We start from the raw sequence: 19,365 nt of genomic DNA on the forward strand, positions 1-19,365 counted from the left end.
AGGGTAGGCCTGAGGGCAGAGTCTGAGGGCATGGGTCCAACCACAAACTGGGGTTAGAAATATGCAAAATACTGCAACAAATAACAACCAATCAGGGGAGAGAACCGGGAACATTCTAGAAACATAATCTTATAAGGGGTGAGATGATTAACATATTAACTGCCATAAGCCCTTTCTCTTTGCCACAACTTAAACAAATGCTTCCCAAGGCTTGAACTTAATGCCTCTTTTTTTTCTGGGTGAAATTCGGCTGGCTTGGATCCCCAGCGAGGCACATTCCCATATCACATTAGTCTGTTCTTCACCCAACACTCCCTGTCCCCGTTCATTTCACACTGGGATTTCTGCTCCAGAAGGATTCTCTGAGGGACACAATTAAAAGTCTCGCATGGAATGGGAGGATCCAGATTTAACAAGTGGGAAAGAGTTTAACCCCACTATCTGTTTAACTGGTCCCGAGGGTGGAGACTTGAAGGAAACTCATGACTGGATTCAGGTCATGGATCTGCAGATGCCAAGGAGATATTAAATTATCCTCCTTGGAATTAAAGCTGGGAATTTTTCTTTCTCTGGAGCAGTAAATTAGGATGTTGATGGGCCCCCCTTCTCTGCTCGCTCTGACCCTCCTGCCCCAGCCTCGCTCGGTTCCATTCACGTTCCTCCTGTCAGGGACACTCTCCACACAGATCATGGCTCGGATTCCTTGGATCCTCAGCAGTGTTTTTCCTGGATTTTAGCCAGGGCTTCCCTGGTTTTGGGGCAGGCTGGAGTGTGTGGAGCTTTCTGCAGCCACCGTTAGGGGTGTGTGTCTTCCTTTTCCCAGCAATTTCCCTCTATCTTCCCATTACCGACGTTTCTCCTCTCCACCTCTTCCAGCTCCATGCCATGTTGACAGGAGCTCAGAAAGAGCAGGAAAACAGAAACAAGCTCCACAGCGAATTCCTTTAAGAAAAATCCATTGATGGCCGGGAGGCTGCTGTGGCTCCTTCCTGAAAATCAGGGCTGTTGGGAGCACGGCACAAGGTGTCCCAGGACTTAGAGCTGGACACTGAACCCTCCTGGATCTCCTTGGCACCCGTCCCAGGCAGGGATGGTCCTGGATATCCTCCTGGATCTACCCCAGGAAGGTCCCTGCTCCCTGGGGTGGGATGGGATGGGTAGAGGACAAGGAATGAAGGTCAGGAGAAGAATACAGAGATGCTTCTTGCCACTGCAGCAAGAAATTTGGTGCACTGAAAGCTCAGCTGGAGATGAAGGTGGCCAAAAATGTGAGGCACAATAAAAATTGACTTGTTAAATCCATTAATAAAAAAAAATTAAAAAATAGAAATTACATCATCCCCTTCCAGGATGTGGATGGTCCCCTGACAAACATGGACACAGACACAGTGCAGGTTTTCTAATGCATTTGTTGCCTCTGTCTTCAACACTCACCCCTCCCTTCCCAGAGGAAAACACGCATTGTACCAAGGGACACTGCAAAGTCCTTGAAGAGGGCAAGCCCTGCTCAGCAGAAACCAAACCACCCCAGACTGAATCACAGCATTCCCATCTTGAATCCAAACCCAGCACGTGCCAGCTCTTGGGAAGAGAGGAACCCCATGGCAGTCAAAACCAGAGCAGTGGGACAAGCATGAGCGCTCTTTGGAATATCCGGATTTATTTAGAATGGAGACTCTGCGGAAGTTGGTGAGCTGCTAAGAGAAAACTCTTGCAGTCCTCGCCAGCCATTTCAGGAGAGCTCCCCAGAGACAGAGGAACTTCCCCTCCCTTTGTCTCTGGGGGATCTTCTCTGGCACAGGGGAGTGGTTGTTTGAAGTTGGTGCCACTGCAGAGTCCTCGGAGCCGGGGCTTGACACAGGTGGTAGCAGCACTCTTCCTGATGTGTTGCCACTTGCTCCAGGGAAGGATTCATTGCAAGGGGCTGAGCTCCACTTCTTATTTCCAGGCTTTTCCAGGCCATGTTCATCTTCAGGGATGAGCCAGGGCTGTGATCCCTGAATTGGGTGGGGCCGTGATGTCACAAAGGGGTTGAGCTCTGGTGTGCTGCAGGGCCGTGATGTCACACAGCTGTGCTGGCCACAGCACTGTGACATCACCACGCCAGCCCTATATAAACCAGGCCAGCCCCCGCAGCTGCCAGTGCAGTCGCCATGGGACGTGCCGTAGCCATGGGTGACGGTGGCGTCCTGATGCCTGCCCTTGTCCTGCTGCTGGCCGCTGTGGCTGTCTGCTGGGCCGGTGGCCACTGGCAACCACGGAGGCGGCAGACAAGGAAGCGCCCCAGGGTTAGGCCCAGAGGCCCATGGAGGAACCGAGCAGCCCCTGCAGCTCCCAGGTTCTCCAGGCTTCGGGCCACCCCTCGCCAGCGGCCAGGTGCTCCCGCAAGCCCTCTGGAGAGCTCCTGCAGCTGCGGTCCCTGCGTGGCAGTGGCCCAAGAGCTACAGGAAGTGATGATCCGGCACTGGGCACGCAATGGGACATCTGTGCCGCTCTACTTTGGGATGTGGCAGGCCTTGTGGAAAGAACTGGAGAAGCTGATGAGGTGAGGCCACCTGCCCTGCTGTGGCTCTCCCAGCTTCTCCAGAAGCCGCCATCCCTTCAGGAGGCTGCTCTCAGAAAGACTGGCCATCCTTGGGAGAGCCTCAAGCCTTGCAAGGATGGCACAGCAGAGAAGACCCGCCGTCTGTGCAAGAAGCTCAGGCGGTCAGAGAAGGTCCATGGTGCCAGGAGCCTCCGCTATCTCTGACAGCCTCCATCGCTCGGAGAGGCTCAGCCAGACCTGTCAGCCTGCAGAAGGTGCAGAGCCCAGGGACAGGTCTCCCAGCTTCCTTGGACCCTTGGACTTCAACATGGGCGCATCCCTGAGCACTGACATGGCCAGGGAAAGCCCACAGGTCCAAGTGGAAGCCCAGCCCGATCCAGGGGAGCCGTCTCAGGAGCAGGGGGAGGAGCAGCAAGTGTCCTGGAGCCAGCAGCTGCCGGACCACAGCTCCCAGGTGACGGTGCTGGACGTGCCAGCTGGCAACAACCTGTGCCTGGTGGATGAAAAGATTCCCGGGGGACCAGGGAGTTTCCTCCATCTCCAGGAAGCTGCTCCCATACAGCCACCAAATACCAACAAGGCTTCTGTACCGGCAGGTGAGACCTGAGGAGCTGTCTGAGGCTGCCATGGGGCTCTGGAGGGGCATTCCCAGGCCAGGCCAGGGCCTCTGAGACCAGCCTAGAAGCAGGTCAGAGCAAGGTGGCTGGCGCTGGCTGTGGCCGCTGCACATGCGGACACTCGGGGGGTTCCTGGGAGCATCAGGCGCTGTGATGGAGGCATTGTCTCCTCCTCACAGCCCGACGGCACCTGTGTTCCACTGGAGATCGTGCTGATGGAGAAGGTGAGCTTTGGCTGCCGCAGAATCATCCAGTTCCTCAACTGGCTCCAGCTGCCTGACAGCTTTGTGCTGGTGATGGAGCGTCCAGAGCAATCTCGGGATCTCTTGCATGTCCTGCTGGAGCAAGAGTTCCTGAGCGAGGAGGTGGCACGCTGGCTTTTCTGGCAGGTGCTGGAGGCCGTGTGGCACTGCACCGCCTGCGGCATCCTGCACCGGGACATCAAGCCAGAGAACCTCCTCGTCAACCTGGAGACTGGCGAGCTGAAGCTGATCAACTTTGGTTGCGGCATCTTCTTGCAGGAGCGGGCCTTCACACAGTTTGCCAGTGAGCCCAGAGCGCGGGCCCTGCTCCCAGTGCCAGGCACTGCACAGCCCCATTCCCTCCTGGGCCGTGGGGTGCGGCATTCAGCCGGCTGCCGGCTGCCCTGTGGCACGGGGCAGGTGCTGTGCCCCAGGAGCCGGCTGCCGGCCCTGCCGACAGAAAGGGGCTGCAAAAGCCGGGCCCTGGGTCCTCGGCTTAGCAGGCCCGCAAGGCCTTGGGCTGCTCCGCTGTTGTTGTCAGCCTTGCAGAATGGTTTCTTGGCTTTGGCCCATTGTCAGGGGGAGGCAGGCAGGCCTTGGGGGGAAGTTGTGGCCATGGCTGCAGCCCCTGCCTCTGGCAGGAAACTGGCGCCAGGCTCTGGAAGGCAGCAGCCTGTGCCTGAGCAGTGCCACCCGTCTCCCCTAGGAACATGCACGTACTGCCCGCCCGAGTGGATCGGCCTGCGCTGCTACCACGGCGATGGGGCGACCATCTGGTCCCTGGGCATGCTGCTGTTGGAGATGGTGTGCGGGTTCCTGCCCTTCGAGAACGAGCGTGACATCGTGTTGGGGCAGCTCTTCTTCCCGCAGGAGGTCTCTCCAGGTTGGTACGCGGCCTGAAGCAGGCAGGCTTTGGCAGGTGGCACCGCACAGCCCAGCCCGGCCCTCCCGCAGCTGCGCGGGACGTCCATGTGCCCTCAAGGGCCGGCTGCAGCAGGTGGCCCGTGGCAGGCTGGGTGTGGCACGCTTGGCTGAAGGAGGGGACGCTTGTCCTGCCGTGCCGCTCTCCCGCCAAGGGCAGCTCCCAGCACACGCAGCGTGGCCCGGCTTCTGCAGGCGCCGGGAGCAGCTGGGCAGGAGCCTTCTGCAAGTGAGCGCCGCTTTCTGCCTTCTCTCCCCAGAGTGCCAACATCTGATCCGCTGGTGTTTGTCCAAGCACCCCATGGACCGGCCAGTGCTGGAGCAGATCTTCTACCACCCTTGGGTGTTGGGCGGGCATTTCTGATGCCTTGGTGCAGCCTCTGCAGTACCCAGTTCCCGTGTCCCACGCAGGACTGAGGGCCCAGGAAATAAAACAACACAAAACCCACTGCGGGCCTGGAAGTCTTGTCCTGGTTAGCAACTTCAGCTAAGGGAACCTCTCTGCAAAAGGGGTAATCAGAGTGTTCTCTTCAGCCTTTGTCAAGATTTTGGTGCCTTTCCTCCAGGTTGTCCCTCAAAATCAGAGGGGGTGGAGCCTGCACCAGTCCCCCCAAATCGGTGGGAGACAGAGACTACTCCCAGGCCCCTCAAAACTGGAGGAGGATGGAGACAATCCCCGGGCCCCCCAAACTGAAGGGAGATAAATACCTGCCCCCCCCAAACTAAGAGATGGATGTAGCCCAGAGCATCCCCCAAGTCAGAGGGGAAAGAGGAGACTGCCAACCCCCTCAAAGAGGAGGGGAATTGTGCCTGTGCCAGCCCCACAAATTGCAGGGGGACAGAGAACACCCCTGGCCTGGCAAAGGGCAAAGAGCAGACGGGGGCTGCTGGGATGGTGACAACACTGGCAACCCCCAAATCAGAGAGGGACAAAGAGCCCGCACAGGCTTCCCAGAAGCAGAAAGGGGGCAGAAAATATCCCCTGTCCCCCTAAGTCAGAGGGGCACAGACACAAAAGGCCCCACAAAAAGAGCATGAGGAACCAAGAGCACTGCTGGCCCCACAAGGGTAAGGAGGATGGAGAAACTTCCCATCTGTCTTTGTTTTGGAAGACAGGTGTCTGCTAGGGAGGGCAGGGGCCTCCCCTGGAATGAAAATGTAGACCCCCTCCCTCTGAATTATTATAATTCTGAAATCAATTTTCAGGGGTTTTCAGGCAGAGATCTGGGGATGGGAATAACAGTTCTTTACTAGTATAAGCAGGCAAACAAACAACAATAACTACAGCATTAGCAAGAAAACAGAACCAGGGGCCCCGTGACAGCTTTCTTGGCTGAGATGGGATGGAGGAGAGGCTTTGTTTTCACAAACCCCCTCGGGCGGGCAGTCCCGGTGCTCCTGCAGGGCTCTGAGGAACACTCAGCTGGAACAGCAGGGATGAGCTGAGATCCTGGGCCGGTGGCTGAGGTGGATCAGCAGCTCCGCGGCGGTGCCTGGCACTGCCACACGTCCCGGCAGGACAGGGGGTGTGAGGCCACCAACAAAGAGGGGAGAAGGAGAAAAAGCAGCAGCTCCATCTGGGTGATGGCAAAATTCCCTTCTCCCCACCGTAACAGCTCTGCGCCCAGTGTCCTCTGAAGCTGAAGAAAGCCCCCCAAACTGTCGCCATCCTCCTTTTTCCTGCCCCCTTCCCCCCCTGGGCCCGGCCAAACTCTTTGTCTTTTGTCAAGCACCCACCAAGTACCCATAGTTAGGTTGTCTCCCCAACTAATGGGTAAAAATTCCACAGGCAAGCCAGAACTAAAAAGAAAAGGGACACCTAACCCTCAACAGTGTGTCTTAATCCCTCTTAGAGTAAATATTATCAATTAAATGCAATTTCCTGTTTAATTGCAGAAGTGGAAAAAATGTTCCAGAATTCTAAAACTACTTTGAAAAATATGTTATTAATATGGCAAAAGAGAAGAAACATTTGGGGATTACTTCGTACTAAAAATAATTCTAAATATTTCAAAAATATTCTAATTTTTAAAAATAAAAAATAAAGATAACAAGGTGGGTTCCCCATGACCGTCTGCTGCCTGCCCAGCCAAGGCTGTGGCCAGCCAAGCAGCTGTGCCAGTGCTGCTGGTACCAGCCAGACCCCAGAGCAGAAGCCCAAAGGTGTTGCTCAAGCTCTGCCTTGGCAGGAGGGTCCTGCCTTCAGTCCTGTCCAGACACCAGGGCCAGCACTTTCAGGGACAGAGGGTCCTGTTCTGGGTTGTGGCCGCACAGCAATAAGCTGATAACGCAGCTTTGGCAAGGAAAACAGACACGGGCTTGGAGACTCAGGAAGAGAGGTGCAGTTCTCCCTGACTGAGTGTAGTGATTTACATTCACACTGTTATAAATGCATATCATATTATTGGCTTTTCTCAAATATTAAAAGGAATCTTGCATGTATAAGATTAGAAAATTTTGTTGTATTAATATGGTTTCCTTTATTTCTGTTATTGATGAAACTTTGAAATAGTGGTACAATACATATATGTTAAGCTTTGGCATAGTATTAAAACAAAAACTGCTTTAGTTTGTATAACCCAAAGACTGCAAAAGATAGCTGGAGATGCCCCCTACATTCAGAAACTATCTTATCCAGATGAAGACAGCAGTGACCAGAACTCTGGGGGAGGAATTTATTGCATTTCTGTTATCAGGAAATGTAAATCTCATTGGCGCCAAGAAGATTGATCTATTGGGAAGGGGGCAAGAGAAAACTAAACAGAAGTAAACCAAAGATCCTAAGAAGAATGTATGAATATGCATGAGAATTTATGGATATTGTTAAGAATAATATGTTACAGTTGCTGTTTGTAAACTCCTTACTTACCTTGTACCCCTGTCCCAGGATATTGTTAAGAATAATACGTTACAGTTGCTGTTTGTAAACTCCTTACTTACCTTGTACCCCTGTCCCAGGTTTACTTACCTTGTACCCCTGTCCCAGGTTTACTTACCTTGTACCCCTGTCGCAAATTGCTGTACCCCATATTTCTTGTTCCTTGTTCAGCCAGACCCTGCCCCCTCTCCCAAGTTGCTGTACCCTGCGTTTCTTGTTCTGTGTTCAGCCAGGCGCTGCCCCCACTGCTCCTAGACTCCCACATGCCAACACTGTATCCCTGCCCCGAGTTGCTGTACCGTCCTGAGGAGAAAGATGACATACTGACTTTTATGCAAACGAGAGAGACCAGAGACTTATGGGATGCACCCAGACTGGAAAAGACCCCAAAACAACGAGCCACGCAAAAGGGAAGGAATAGAACCAGCACCATCTAACAAGGAAGACCCAGAGGAGTCCCCTGGCTTCTTTCCAGGGGCTGACATAACCTCGAGGAGACTCGACTGGGATGACAGCCTAGACTACGAGCCCTAAAGAGCGAGTCTTCCCGGGGACTCCCGTGAGGAAGGAAGGCCCAGCTCTGCCCTAGTGACAGAGCTGCACGGATCCTCCTCTTCTGCGGTGTCCAGTGGGAGCAGTGGCGGTGTGCGCGACCCCTCGGGCCCCCACCCCAGAGCTGTGCTGCTTAATAAAGGCCTTTTTAAAAGGAGCTGGTCTCCTGGCCCGTTTATCACAGCTTGAGGGCTCGTCCGGGATAGCCACGCCCTGAAGAGGACCAGGGACGGGACAGCTGCCCACCCTGTTGGGCCTCCAAGGGACAGCTGGCTATACCGGACCCAGAAGAACAGCCTGGGATCGACATCGTAGAAGAGCGCCGGATTGGGTAAGCCACCGGTGGCGGGAGTAGGAGGCGAGTGAGTGGATGTGTGAGTGAGACGGGGGCTGGCAGCTCAGACCCCGCGGGCGAGTGCGGACTGCCCAGTACCGCGGTTCCGGACTCCCGCGAGGGGGCCGGCCGGGAACGGCAGGAAGCGAAAGAGGCTCACTTGGGCCCAGAGAAACGAGTGAGGCGTCTCCTGGGGATAAAAGCCCCCCCTCTGAGTGCGCAGAGGGTACCTAAGAGAGTGAGTGGCGCACATAGGGGTAGGCCCCTCTACTGAAAAGGGCTAAACGGCCTAGGCTGCTCCGGGCGTGTGGAAGGCCTAGGTGAGTGAGAGTCACACGCAGGCAATCTAGGTAACTCCCGGGGTGGTGTGTGGGGGTGCCTAGGTTCGGTGTGAGTGAACACACCCCCCCCGCTTGGGTACTCAGATGACCTGACCGGGGAATTGGAATTGGGGGTCCCCAGGCCCTACCGGCACCAGGCGGTCAGCGAAGGGCCCTCGCTTCCCAGGGTCTGTGACACAGGACGTGCTGAGAGGCTCTAGTTGTCGCGGCTCAGTCTCGGCTCAGGGGGTTCCTGAGAAGGGAGGTCGTTAACCTGCTGCCGGAGAGCACAGGGGCAGGTAGTCTGCGCGGGCGGGCGAGGCAGCTAGAGTAATACACTCACGCATCCCTTAGCCGAAGCCATTCCCTGGTGGGCGGAGCGGCTAGGAGGCAAGGGGGAATTCTCCCACCACTCACTTACAGTCAGCCCTCGCGCAGAAGCTATTCTCACTGGGGAAGGGGGATAGTCAGGGAGCGGAGGGGCAGGGGGTTCTGGGGTGAGCCCTGCTGACAAATCTTGTGGACGGCACTGAGACAGGGACGGGGGAAGGTCCCAGGAGCGTCTAGTGCTAGGGTCCCCTCGACGTCGACCCAGGAGTGCTCATAGTCTTCGCTGGCAAGGGGGTCAGGGAGGCGAGGCGCAAGGGGAACGTGATTGGGGTGTAGGGAAAGGCAAGCGGAACCTGCAAGCCCCGCTGGGACCTAACCCCCGGGGCAAGCGGAGACTGCAAGCCCCAGAAAATTCAAAGTGTGAGTGGAAGGCCGGCCGAGTGTAAGAAAGGGTGTGGATTCTTGTGTGAGAAGATTGAGTGTATTCCCTAGTGTGAAAGGAGAGAGTGAGTTCCTAAAGTGTGAGTTTTTGTTGAGGTTTGAAAGGTTAGTTGTCCATCATTAGAAATTTTCAGTTTGAGTAGGAGCACCTTTATAAAGTTTAATTTAAGTAAGAGCCAGTTTTAAGTTGGTTAGAAGTTGTGTTGTCTGTCAGTTCCAGTTTTATTCAGGAAAAGGCACCGTAAGTTTTAAGTGAAGGTCCAGAGATAGGAGGAGCAATGGGACAGTGTTTAAGTAAGAGAGTAGGTCCCAAGGGGAATGAAGAGGCCACCAGAACCATTCCCCCCGATAGCCCACTAGGGCAAATGTTAAATTGCTGGGATGCACAAGAGGCCACCAAGGGCCTAGACCGGATCAAGATGATCCATTACTGTATAGAGGTCTGGCCCAAACTAGAGATTCAAGGACAGTGGCCTTGGTATGGTACTAAAGATCCTTGGATGTGCTCCCAACTGTACCAGCATCTGAAAACCAGAAGAGGCTCAAGTCCAGAAGAGATCAGTTATGCAGCCTTGTGGCTGAAACAAAGAGCAGACACAGAGATGGTGAAAGTATGTAAGTTGAAGGAAGAGAAGGGGGAAGGGAAAGAAAGTAAGAAGCAAGAAAAAGAAGCTAGCGAAACAGGTAGTAAATGGGACCCCCTAGATCATCTACCCCCTCCTCCTACATACCCAACAGCACCCCAGACTTCTTCACCCAATTCCCCGACCTTTTCGCCTTCAACATCACCCCCACAAAACCCTTGTACACCCGACTCAAACCCTTTCTGCCCAAACCAATCCCCCTCTACATCTTCAGCTTCCTCTACTATCCTGATACCCTTTTCCTCAACCCCACCACCGTTGGTGGTCCCAGTCCTTTCTAATCTACTTCCTACCTCCCCCTTACCTCCAGAAACCCCTACATCAGACCAAGTTTCTTCTCCCTCGCCTAGTACTGTCCCTTTGCCCCCTCCCAACTGGGAGCTGAGTACCCCCAAATTTAATACCAATCCTCCTCCTCCTAACAACCAGCAGCTCCCTAGGACTCCCACCTCTAGTCAAGAACAAGATTTTGGAGATGGACCCTACTGTCACACACGATCTAAGACAACTAAGCTCCTTCCCCTGAGAGAAGTCCCTATGGGAGGAGTAGCTGGAGGGGTAGGGTTTGTCAATGCCCCATTGACAGCTTCAGAAGTCCGGGGATTCAAGAAAGAGCTAGGGAACTTAGTTGAAGACCCAGTAGGGATAGCCAACCAGGTAGACCAGTTCCTGGGTCCAAATACTTACACCTGGGGGGAGTTAAACTCTATTTTAAACATCTTATTTAACCCTGAAGAGGTAGCCATGATCCGTACTGCGGGGATACGAATCTGGGAAAGGGAGAATAGATCAGGACTCCCAGGAGAGTATAAACTCCCACTAGTAGATCCAGGGTGGGATCCTAACAGGGAGGAGGGAAGGCGGAACATGAGGGACTACAGGTCCCTAATAGTGAAGGGTATTAAGGAATCAGTTCCCCGGGGTAATAACACAAAACTAGCCTTTGATGGGACCCAGGAGAAGGACGAGACTCCAGCCACCTGATTGAATAGGTTGAGGAGAAATTTTCAGCTGTATTCAAACATAGACCCTGACAGCCCTGAGGGCCAGGTGTTATTAAAAGTGCAGTTTGTGACTAAGTCCTGGCCTGATATCAGGAGGAAGCTTGAAAAACTAGAGGACTGGCAAGAAAAGGGGATCAATGAGCTATTAAAAGAAGCTCTAAAAGTCTACTTGAGGAGAGAAGAGGAGAAGACGAAGACAAGGACAAAGCTCATGGTGGCGGTGGCCCGGGAGATTGTTAGGGCAGACAAGGATCAGACAGATAGGAATCAACAAAGTGATGGAAAGCCAAAGTCCCAGTCTGAGGGAGATAGGAAAAAATCGGTTATGTCTCCATGGACCAACCCTAGGAACTCTCGAGTGAGTGGGAGGTGTTACTACTGTGGAGAGACTGGACATCTCAAAAGAGACTGCAAGAAATTATCCCTGGATGAGGAAATAGCTAGAGAGCAGGAGGTCATGGAGAAAATCTTAAGGGGAGAGGAAAGTCATGATTAGGGGTGTCAGGGGCTATATGTAATAGGGGACCCGATGAAACACCGAGAAGAGCCCCTGGTAAACCTTGAGGTAGGTCCCCAGAGTGAGGAAGTTGAATTTTTAGCAGACACGGGAGCAGACCGTTCAAGTTTGAACAAGCTCCCAACTGGAATGTTTTTAAGCAACAAAGTTTGTGAAGTGTCAGGAGCTGAGGGAAAACCCTTCATGGCTCCTGTGATAGAAAATGTTGAAGTGAAAGGAAATTCTCGGCAGTGCTATGCAGACTTTGTGTACCTACCAGACTTAGAGACTAACTTGCTGGGAAGAGACTTGCAGGTACAACTGGGAGTGGGAGTAATACCAGTGAATGGAAAAATGGTGGTCCATATGATGAAGCTAACAACCAAAGATATAGAAGAGATTAACTCTGAGGTTTGGGCGGAAGAAGGGAAGTTTGGATATTTAGATATTTCCCCAATAAAGATTGAAATCCAGAAGAAAACCCCTCCTATCAGGATCAGGCAGTACCCAATGTCCCTAGAGAGCAGAAAAGGATTGGCCCCAGTTATTGATCACCTGCTGGCAGAAGGCATTTTAGAGCCATGCATGTCCCCCCATAACACCCCGATTTTGGCTGTTAAAAAAGCAGAAGGGAAGTACCGGTTAGTCCAAGACCTGAGGGAAGTGAATAAGAGGACTGTTACCAGGCACCCAGTGGTGTCGAATCCATACACACTCCTGAGTCAAGTACCCAATGAACATGTTTGGTTCACAGTTATCGATTTAAAGGATGCATTCTGGGCATGTCCCCTAGCAGAAGAATGCCGTGATTGGTTTGCCTTTGAATGGGAATATCCTGAAAAGAAAAGAAAACAACAGCTAAGGTGGACTCGGTTGCCTCAAGGCTTTACAGAGTCTCCGAACCTTTTTGGGCAAGCGTTAGAAGAATTACTGAGCCAATTTGATCCCGAAGGTGACATCCAAATTTTACAATATGTTGATGATCTCTTGATATCAGGGGAAGATCAAGACAGGGTAAGAAAAACCAGTGTGCGGCTGTTAAACTTCTTGGGGACCAAGGGGTTAAGGGTGTCCCGGAATAAATTACAGTTTGTAGAGCCCAAAGTCATTTACTTGGGACACATAATAAGACAGGGCAGTAAGGAACTGAGCCCAGAGAGAGTATCAGGCATTCTAGCCATACCTGCACCAAAAACAAAGAGAGACATAAGAAAACTCTTAGGCCTTTTTGGATATTGCAAACTATGGATAGAACAATATACCCAGAGCGTCAAGTTTCTTTATGAAAAGCTAGTTGATTGTGAACCCATAAGGTAGACAGCTGAAGATGAAGCGCAATTAAATCAGCTAAAGGTTAAGCTGTCCACAGCACCAGTTTTAAGCCTGCCTGACCTAAAGAAAGAATTTGATTTGTTTGTCAACTCTGAAGAAGGGACTGCTTATGGGGTTCTGACCCAGGAATGGGGAGGATGTTGTAAGCCCATAGCCTATCTATCCAAACTGCTGGACCCAGTAGCTCGTGGGTGGCCCACCTGCGTGCAATCAATAGTTGCTGCTGCCATTTTAATAGAAGAGGCCCAAAAGCTAACCCTACAGGGTAAGATCAGAGTCCACACGCCACATGATTTAAAAACAATCTTGAGCCGAAAAGCTCAGCAGTGGCTGACAGATGCCAGGATATTAAAATATGAAGTCATCCTAATGGATACTAGCAATTTGGAGCTAGTAACCTCCAAGGGCCTGAACCCGGCACAATTTTTGTCAGGGGAGCCTCTGCCTGAATTAGAACATGACTGCTTAGAATTGGTAAATCTCCAAACCAAAGTGAGGGAGGATCTGGGAGATGTACCCCTGCCCTATGGGAAGGTACTATTTACTGATGGTTCCTCCAGGGTGGTGGAGGGGAAAAGATATTCAGGGTATGCAGTGGTCATAGAGGTGTAGGGGAAGGAAAACTAGAGGTCCTAGAAAAAGGGAGACTACCCCCCAGTTGGTCAGCTCAGTGCTGTGAGGTTCATGCTCTAAAGAGGGGTCTGGACTTGCTAGAGAGAGAAAAAGGAACCATCTACACAGATTCAAAGTATGCCTTTGGGATAGTCCATACCTTTGGTAAGATCTGGGAGGAGAGAGGCTACGTGAACTCCAAAGGGAAGAACCTGGCACATGAAGGGCTGATTAAATCAGTATTAGAGTCCTTGACCAAACCCACAGAGATCGCAGTGGTCCACATGAAGGGGCATCAGAAGGGAGACTCCTTAGAAAGCAGAGGGAACCGACTTGCTGACCAAGCAGCTAAAGAAGTGGCCTTAGATCCAAAGGAATCAGTAAAAGTTTTTAAACTGGATGAGGTAGTAACTGAAGAGGACGGAAAAAAGGAACCAATATTTACCAAGAAAGAGTGGGAAGTAATAAAAAATTAGAATTGTCTCAAGGGGAACAAGGGGAATGGTTAACCTCAGATGGGCGAAAGTTCCTGAACAAGGCCTTAGCCCGGAAAATATTAAATGAGATACATGAACTGACTCATTGGGGAACCCAAGGGTTGTGTGATCATTTTCTGAGGGAAAACTTATGCTTGGGAGTTTATGATCTAGCAAAGGCCATAACAAAGGGGTGTGTAATATGCCAGAAGGTAAACCAGAAAGTAATGAGAAAGGCTGAACCTGGGGGAAGAGAGTTAGCCATGAGACCATTCCAGAGTGTGCAAGTAGACTTCACGGAAATGCCTCCTATACAAGGATATAAACACCTATTGGTGATAGTTGACCATCTAACCCATTGGGTAGAGGCATTCCCCACAAAAAAAGAGACAGCAGAAGAAGTCGCCCGGGTAATACTGGAAAGTATTATCCCCAGATATGGGCTAGTGAATACCATTGACTCAGACAGGGGATCCCATTTCACCTCCTAAGCCTTACAGGCCATTGTAAAGGCTCTAGGAATAAAGTGGAGACTGCACACTCCATGGCACCCCCAGAGTTCAGGTCGGGTGGAACGTATGAACAAGACATTGAAAAATGTGTTAACAAAACTAATAGCTGAGACCCAGATGAACTGGTTAAAGTGTTTGCCTCTCGCCCTCCTGAGAATCAGAACCAGGCCACGATCTGACCTTGGTGCCTCCCCATATGAAATGATGTTTGGGCTCCCCTTTCTAATGACCCCTTACAGCACTGGAGATTACATGGAAGGGGAAGAAATAGCTAAAAAGTACCTAGAGACAATTGGAAGGACCCTAAATAACCTAAGAAAGAGAGGATATCTCCCCCAGACCTTCCCACTTGACACAAACATCCACCAGATCAATCCGGGGGATTGGGTATTGATTAAATCCTGGAAAGACACCCCCTTAACCCCGAAATTTGAAGGTCCCTTACAGGTTCTGCTGGTGACCCACGCTGCTATTCGGACCCAAGAAAAGGGGTGGACTCACGTCTCACGTGTAAAAGGACCGGTATCGCCTCCTCCTGACTGTGGACAAGGCACAGAAAAATCCCCCACGAATTCTCCCAAGTGGACTGCCATTACAGATCCTACCAGTCTAAGAGTGACTCTTAAGAGGCAGCCAGAAACAGACTGAGAGAGAAAGAATATAAACAAAGACTGCAGAACTCTGCTGAGTGAGTTGGTTTAAGTGGGAGTGTTCTTAAAGTTCTTGTGGTTGTTGCTGTAAACTATTTTGATGTTAGCAAAGTTGGTTGAATGAAAACCCCACCCATTAACTTCTCCCACAGGACATTCTCCAAAAAGGCAACTAAATTAAAGAAGAAGGTGGGAGGAGAAGGACCATACCATCTCTCCTGATCCCCCAAAAGACCTAAGAGGCAAGACCGGGTGAGGCTAACAGGGAAGGTGAGCCATGAAGCTCCCTAAAACAAAACTAGCTCATACCGGACTCTTAGGTGGACTGATGTTGGTCCAGCTGGTGAGCCTTGGGATAGGGGACAGTGGAGAAGCATGTACAAAGTGCTACTATCCCCTATATGATGGAGAGGATCTAAGATCACTGATGAGGGTCCACACAAACATCAATCCCACCTGTTTTGATCACACCAAATTGGAAACCTGTCAGGAGGAAGGAAAGACATATTGGATTACTAGAAATACTGCCTCATTTAGGCAACGTCTGCTTGGAGAATGCCCTGTAGGAGAATCCTGGCTCTGCTTTGAACAGGAGGGACTGAATGATGTAATAAAAGAAAAACAATTGAAGATAAGGAAAGGTGATCTGGATGAAACACGAGGTAAGAACCTATTCATTGACCTGATGGAGAGAATCAGCAGAGAGTTAAACTTAACCAATTGTTGGGTATGTGGGAACACCCAGATGTCAGATATTTGGCCCTGGGAAGGGATCAGCCTGGCACCTTTAGACATTCTAAGGTGGAAATTAACTGAGCAAAAACCCCAGACAGGGAACAGGGGACGGGAACAATGGGATCTGAAAGCAAGAGTGATTAGGGAAGAATGCATTAAAAGGACAGGAAGAAGATACAAAACCCCTGTGGGAAAAATGGCCTGCAAAAGATACCTGACGGTGAAAGACTCAGGTAGCAGGTGGATCCCCCAAGAACCAAACAGGTATTGGGCCACTGGGAGAAAGGAAAGGGGGTGTATTTATCATGAGGGGTACAAACTGTATGAGTGCGCAGAAAAAGGAATAAACCCTTTTTGGGGGTTAAGAGAACTCTCAAAATACTGGGAACATCCTACAGACACACAGGACACTTTCTGGAAGGCCCCTGAGTATTTATTTTGGATTTGTGGGAGCACTGCCTATACCCACCTCCCAGGGGATTGGGCAGGAAGCTGCACAATTGGGATAATAAAGCCTGCTTTTTTCCTCCTACCTAAGGAATCAGGGTCATACTTGGGAGTCCCCTTGTATGATGACTTAAAAAAAAGGCAGTCGAAAGAAGAGGCATGTAATGGACCTAGGAAGCAATCAGAAATGGAAGGGGAAGATCTGGACCCCTGAAGAAATAATTAAGACATATGGACCGGCCACGTGGGCCCAGGATGGATCCTGGGGGTATCGTACCCCAGTCTATATGTTAAACCGAATCATCCATCTCCAGGCAGTATTGGAAGTGGTGTCAAACAGAACTGCCCTTGCTTTAGACCACATCAGCACACAATTGGCACAAACCAGGGCTGTAGTCTATCAGATTCGGCTGGCGGTGGACTACCTATTGGCAGATGAAGGAGGCATTTGTGGAAAGTTTAATTCCTCTGAATGTTGCCTGGAGATAGATGATAAGAGTGAGGTAATCAAAAACATCTCAAAAGAAATACGAAAGATAGCTTATGTGGGCACCCAGGAATGGACTCCTCTGGTGAACTCAGACTGGTGGAATGACCTTTGGTCCTTCAAAAAAGGGTGGTGGAAAAAAATAGTCTTTATTGCTGTCTGTGCATTTGCAAGTTTCTTGTTCCTGCCCTGTTTACTCCCCTGCCTAATCAAGACAGTGACTACCACAGTACAAGCAAGCATCCAGATCCCTGAAATAATAGATAAGAAGCAGGCCAGGATCATGTTAATGGAGACTCAAAGTCAGGATCGAGAGCACAAAACTGCCAGGGAAATATATGAGCAATATCGAGAATTAAGAGATAAATATTCCCAAGAGCCAGAAGTTAATGGTTGATGCGGGCTAGAGCCCGATCAAAATATAAGAGGGGGGATATTGTTAAGAATAATACGTTACAGTTGCTGTTTGTAAACTCCTTACTTACCTTGTACCCCTGTCGCAAATTGCTGTACCCCATATTTCTTGTTCCTTGTTCAGCCAGGCCCTGCCCCCTCTCCCAAGTTGCTGTACCCTGTGTTTCTTGTTCTGTGTTCAGCCAGGCACTGCTCCCACTGCTCCTAGACTCCCACATGCCAACATTGTATCCCTTTCCCGAGTTGCTGTACCGTCCTGAGGAGAAAGATGACATACTGACTTTTATGCAAACGAGAGAGACCAGAGACTTATGGGATGCACCCAGACTGGAAAAGACCCCAAAACAACGAGCCACGCAAAAGGGAAGGAATAGAACCAGCACCATCTAACAAGGAAGACCCAGAGGAGTCCCCTGACTTCTTTCCAGAGGCCGACGTAACCTCGAGGAGACTCGACTGGGATGACAGCCTAGACTACGAGCCCTAAAGAGCGAGTCTTCCCGGGGACTCCCGTGAGGAAGGAAGGCCCAGCTCTGCCCTAGTGACAGAGCTGCACGGATCCTCCTCTTCTGCGGTGTCCAGTGGGAGCAGTGGCGGTGTGCGCAACCCCTCGGGCCCCCACCCCAGAGCTGTGCTGCTTAATAAAGGCCTTTTTAAAAGGAGCTGGTCTCCTGGCCTGTTTATCACATATATGAATATATTCACTAAATTGTACTCTTTTACTAAATTGTATTCGTTCTATATCAAATTGCTATTCAATCCACTAAATTGTATTCTTTTATTAAATTATTTTCTTGTATTCAATTCACTAAATTGTATAATTTTTTTTCTTGTTATTAAACTGCTGTTAACTCAATAGCCCTAGCTGTCAAAATTTCAATTTGATTTATGACACTGCCCTTGGGTGAGTTACAGCCACAGCGAGAGGGAGGAGGAGATGATCCCACCCATGGCTGCTGCTGGCTCCAGACATTTGCTGAGATAAAGCTGAGCCAGAGCTTCAGCATCTCCCCCAAAATCACAGAATCACAGAATGCCTTGGCTTGGAAGAGACCTTAAAGTTCATCTCGTTCCACCCCCTGCCATGGCAGGGACACCTTCCACTATCCCAGGCTGCTCCAAGCCCCGTCCAACCTGGCCTTGGACACTTCCAGGGATCCAGGGGCAGCCACAGCTTCTGTGGGCAAGCTCTGATCGCTGCCCAGGTGAGCAGGGACAGGTGCCGAGGGAACGGCTGGAGCTGGGCCAGGGCAGGGCTGGGCTGGAGATGAGCAAAAGCTTCTTCCCCCCCAGGGGGCTGGGGCAGTGCCCAGGCTCCCCAGGGAATGGGCACGGCCCCGAGGCTGCCGCAGCTCCAGGAGCCTTTGGCCAGCGCTGCCAGGGATGCACAGGCTGCGATTGTTGGGGTGTCTGTGCAGGGCCGGGGGCTGCACTCCATGATCCCAATGGGTCCCAGATGCCAGCTCAGCCCCTTGTGCAACTCTCACCCTTGGGCTCAGCCTTTGTGTCCCCTGGAGGCGCTGGCAGAGCTGATGGGGTGGGGCAGGAGCGGGGCAGCCCCAGCGTTCCCCTGGCAGTGACAGCACAGCCGGGCCAGCAGCCCCAGCGTTCCCCTGGCAGTGCCAGCACAGCCGGGCCAGCAGCCCCAGCGTTCCCCTGGCAGTGACAGCACAGCCGGGCCAGCAGCCCCAGCGTTCCCCTGGCAGTGACAGCACAGCCGGGCCAGCAGCCCCAGCGTTCCCCTGGCAGTGACAGCACAGCCGGGCCAGCAGCCCCAGCGTTCCCCTGGCAGTGACAGCACAGCCGGGCCAGCAGCCCCAGCGTTCCCCTGGCAGTGACAGCACAGCCGGGCCAGCAGCCCCAGCGTTCCCTCCCTGGAGACGCTCCAAGGGAAGCGGCCAGAGCCGCGTCCAGTCAGCGGAACTGAGCGGCCACTGAGCACCCCCGGCCTGGGCTGCTGTGGATTCCTCTGCACACAGCTCGGGGAAGGTGCCCTTGGCCACCCCCACAGTGCCACAGACAAGTGTCACACACAGTTACAGAGCTCTGCCCACAGCTCACTGGGGGAGTTAATTTAAAAAAACAAACAAGCACAGCGCCGGGAAGGTCTTTGTGCACCGAGGCTTTGCTGCAGCCAAGGAAAGCTCCTGGCTCAGGGTCACCTTTCCTGCTCGGCCAGAGCCCCGAGTGCCCCAGCAGCAGCAGCAGCAGCAGCAGAGAATGGCAGCATTGCCACGGGCTGGCTCAGGAAGGGGAGATTTCCCCCTGGAGAGAGGCTCCTCTGCCAGGTTTTGCATTCAGGCAGCTGCAGATCCCTCAGCTCTGGGTGCACGGCAGCTGGAAATGCAAGTGCAGGAGCTGTGTTCATGGCCAGCC

General features: G+C 51.9%; 1 protein-coding gene across 1 annotated transcript; it reads left to right on the forward strand.

The window, feature by feature from the left end:
• Positions 1-3,045: 3,045 nt before the first annotated feature.
• On the forward strand, positions 3,046-4,689 carry LOC147647251 (serine/threonine-protein kinase pim-1-like). Its single transcript, XM_086872448.1, has 4 exons — positions 3,046-3,141; positions 3,342-3,708; positions 4,111-4,287; positions 4,586-4,689. The coding sequence occupies exons 1-4, from the start codon at positions 3,046-3,048 to the stop codon at positions 4,687-4,689; spliced, it is 744 nt and encodes a 247-aa protein (XP_086728574.1).
• Positions 4,690-19,365: the final 14,676 nt, after the last annotated feature.

This window comes from Cyanistes caeruleus, unplaced genomic scaffold, assembly GCF_971803275.1.
Source record: "Cyanistes caeruleus unplaced genomic scaffold, bCyaCae1.hap1.1 HAP1_SCAFFOLD_65, whole genome shotgun sequence".
NCBI classification, from domain to species: domain Eukaryota; kingdom Metazoa; phylum Chordata; class Aves; order Passeriformes; family Paridae; genus Cyanistes; species Cyanistes caeruleus.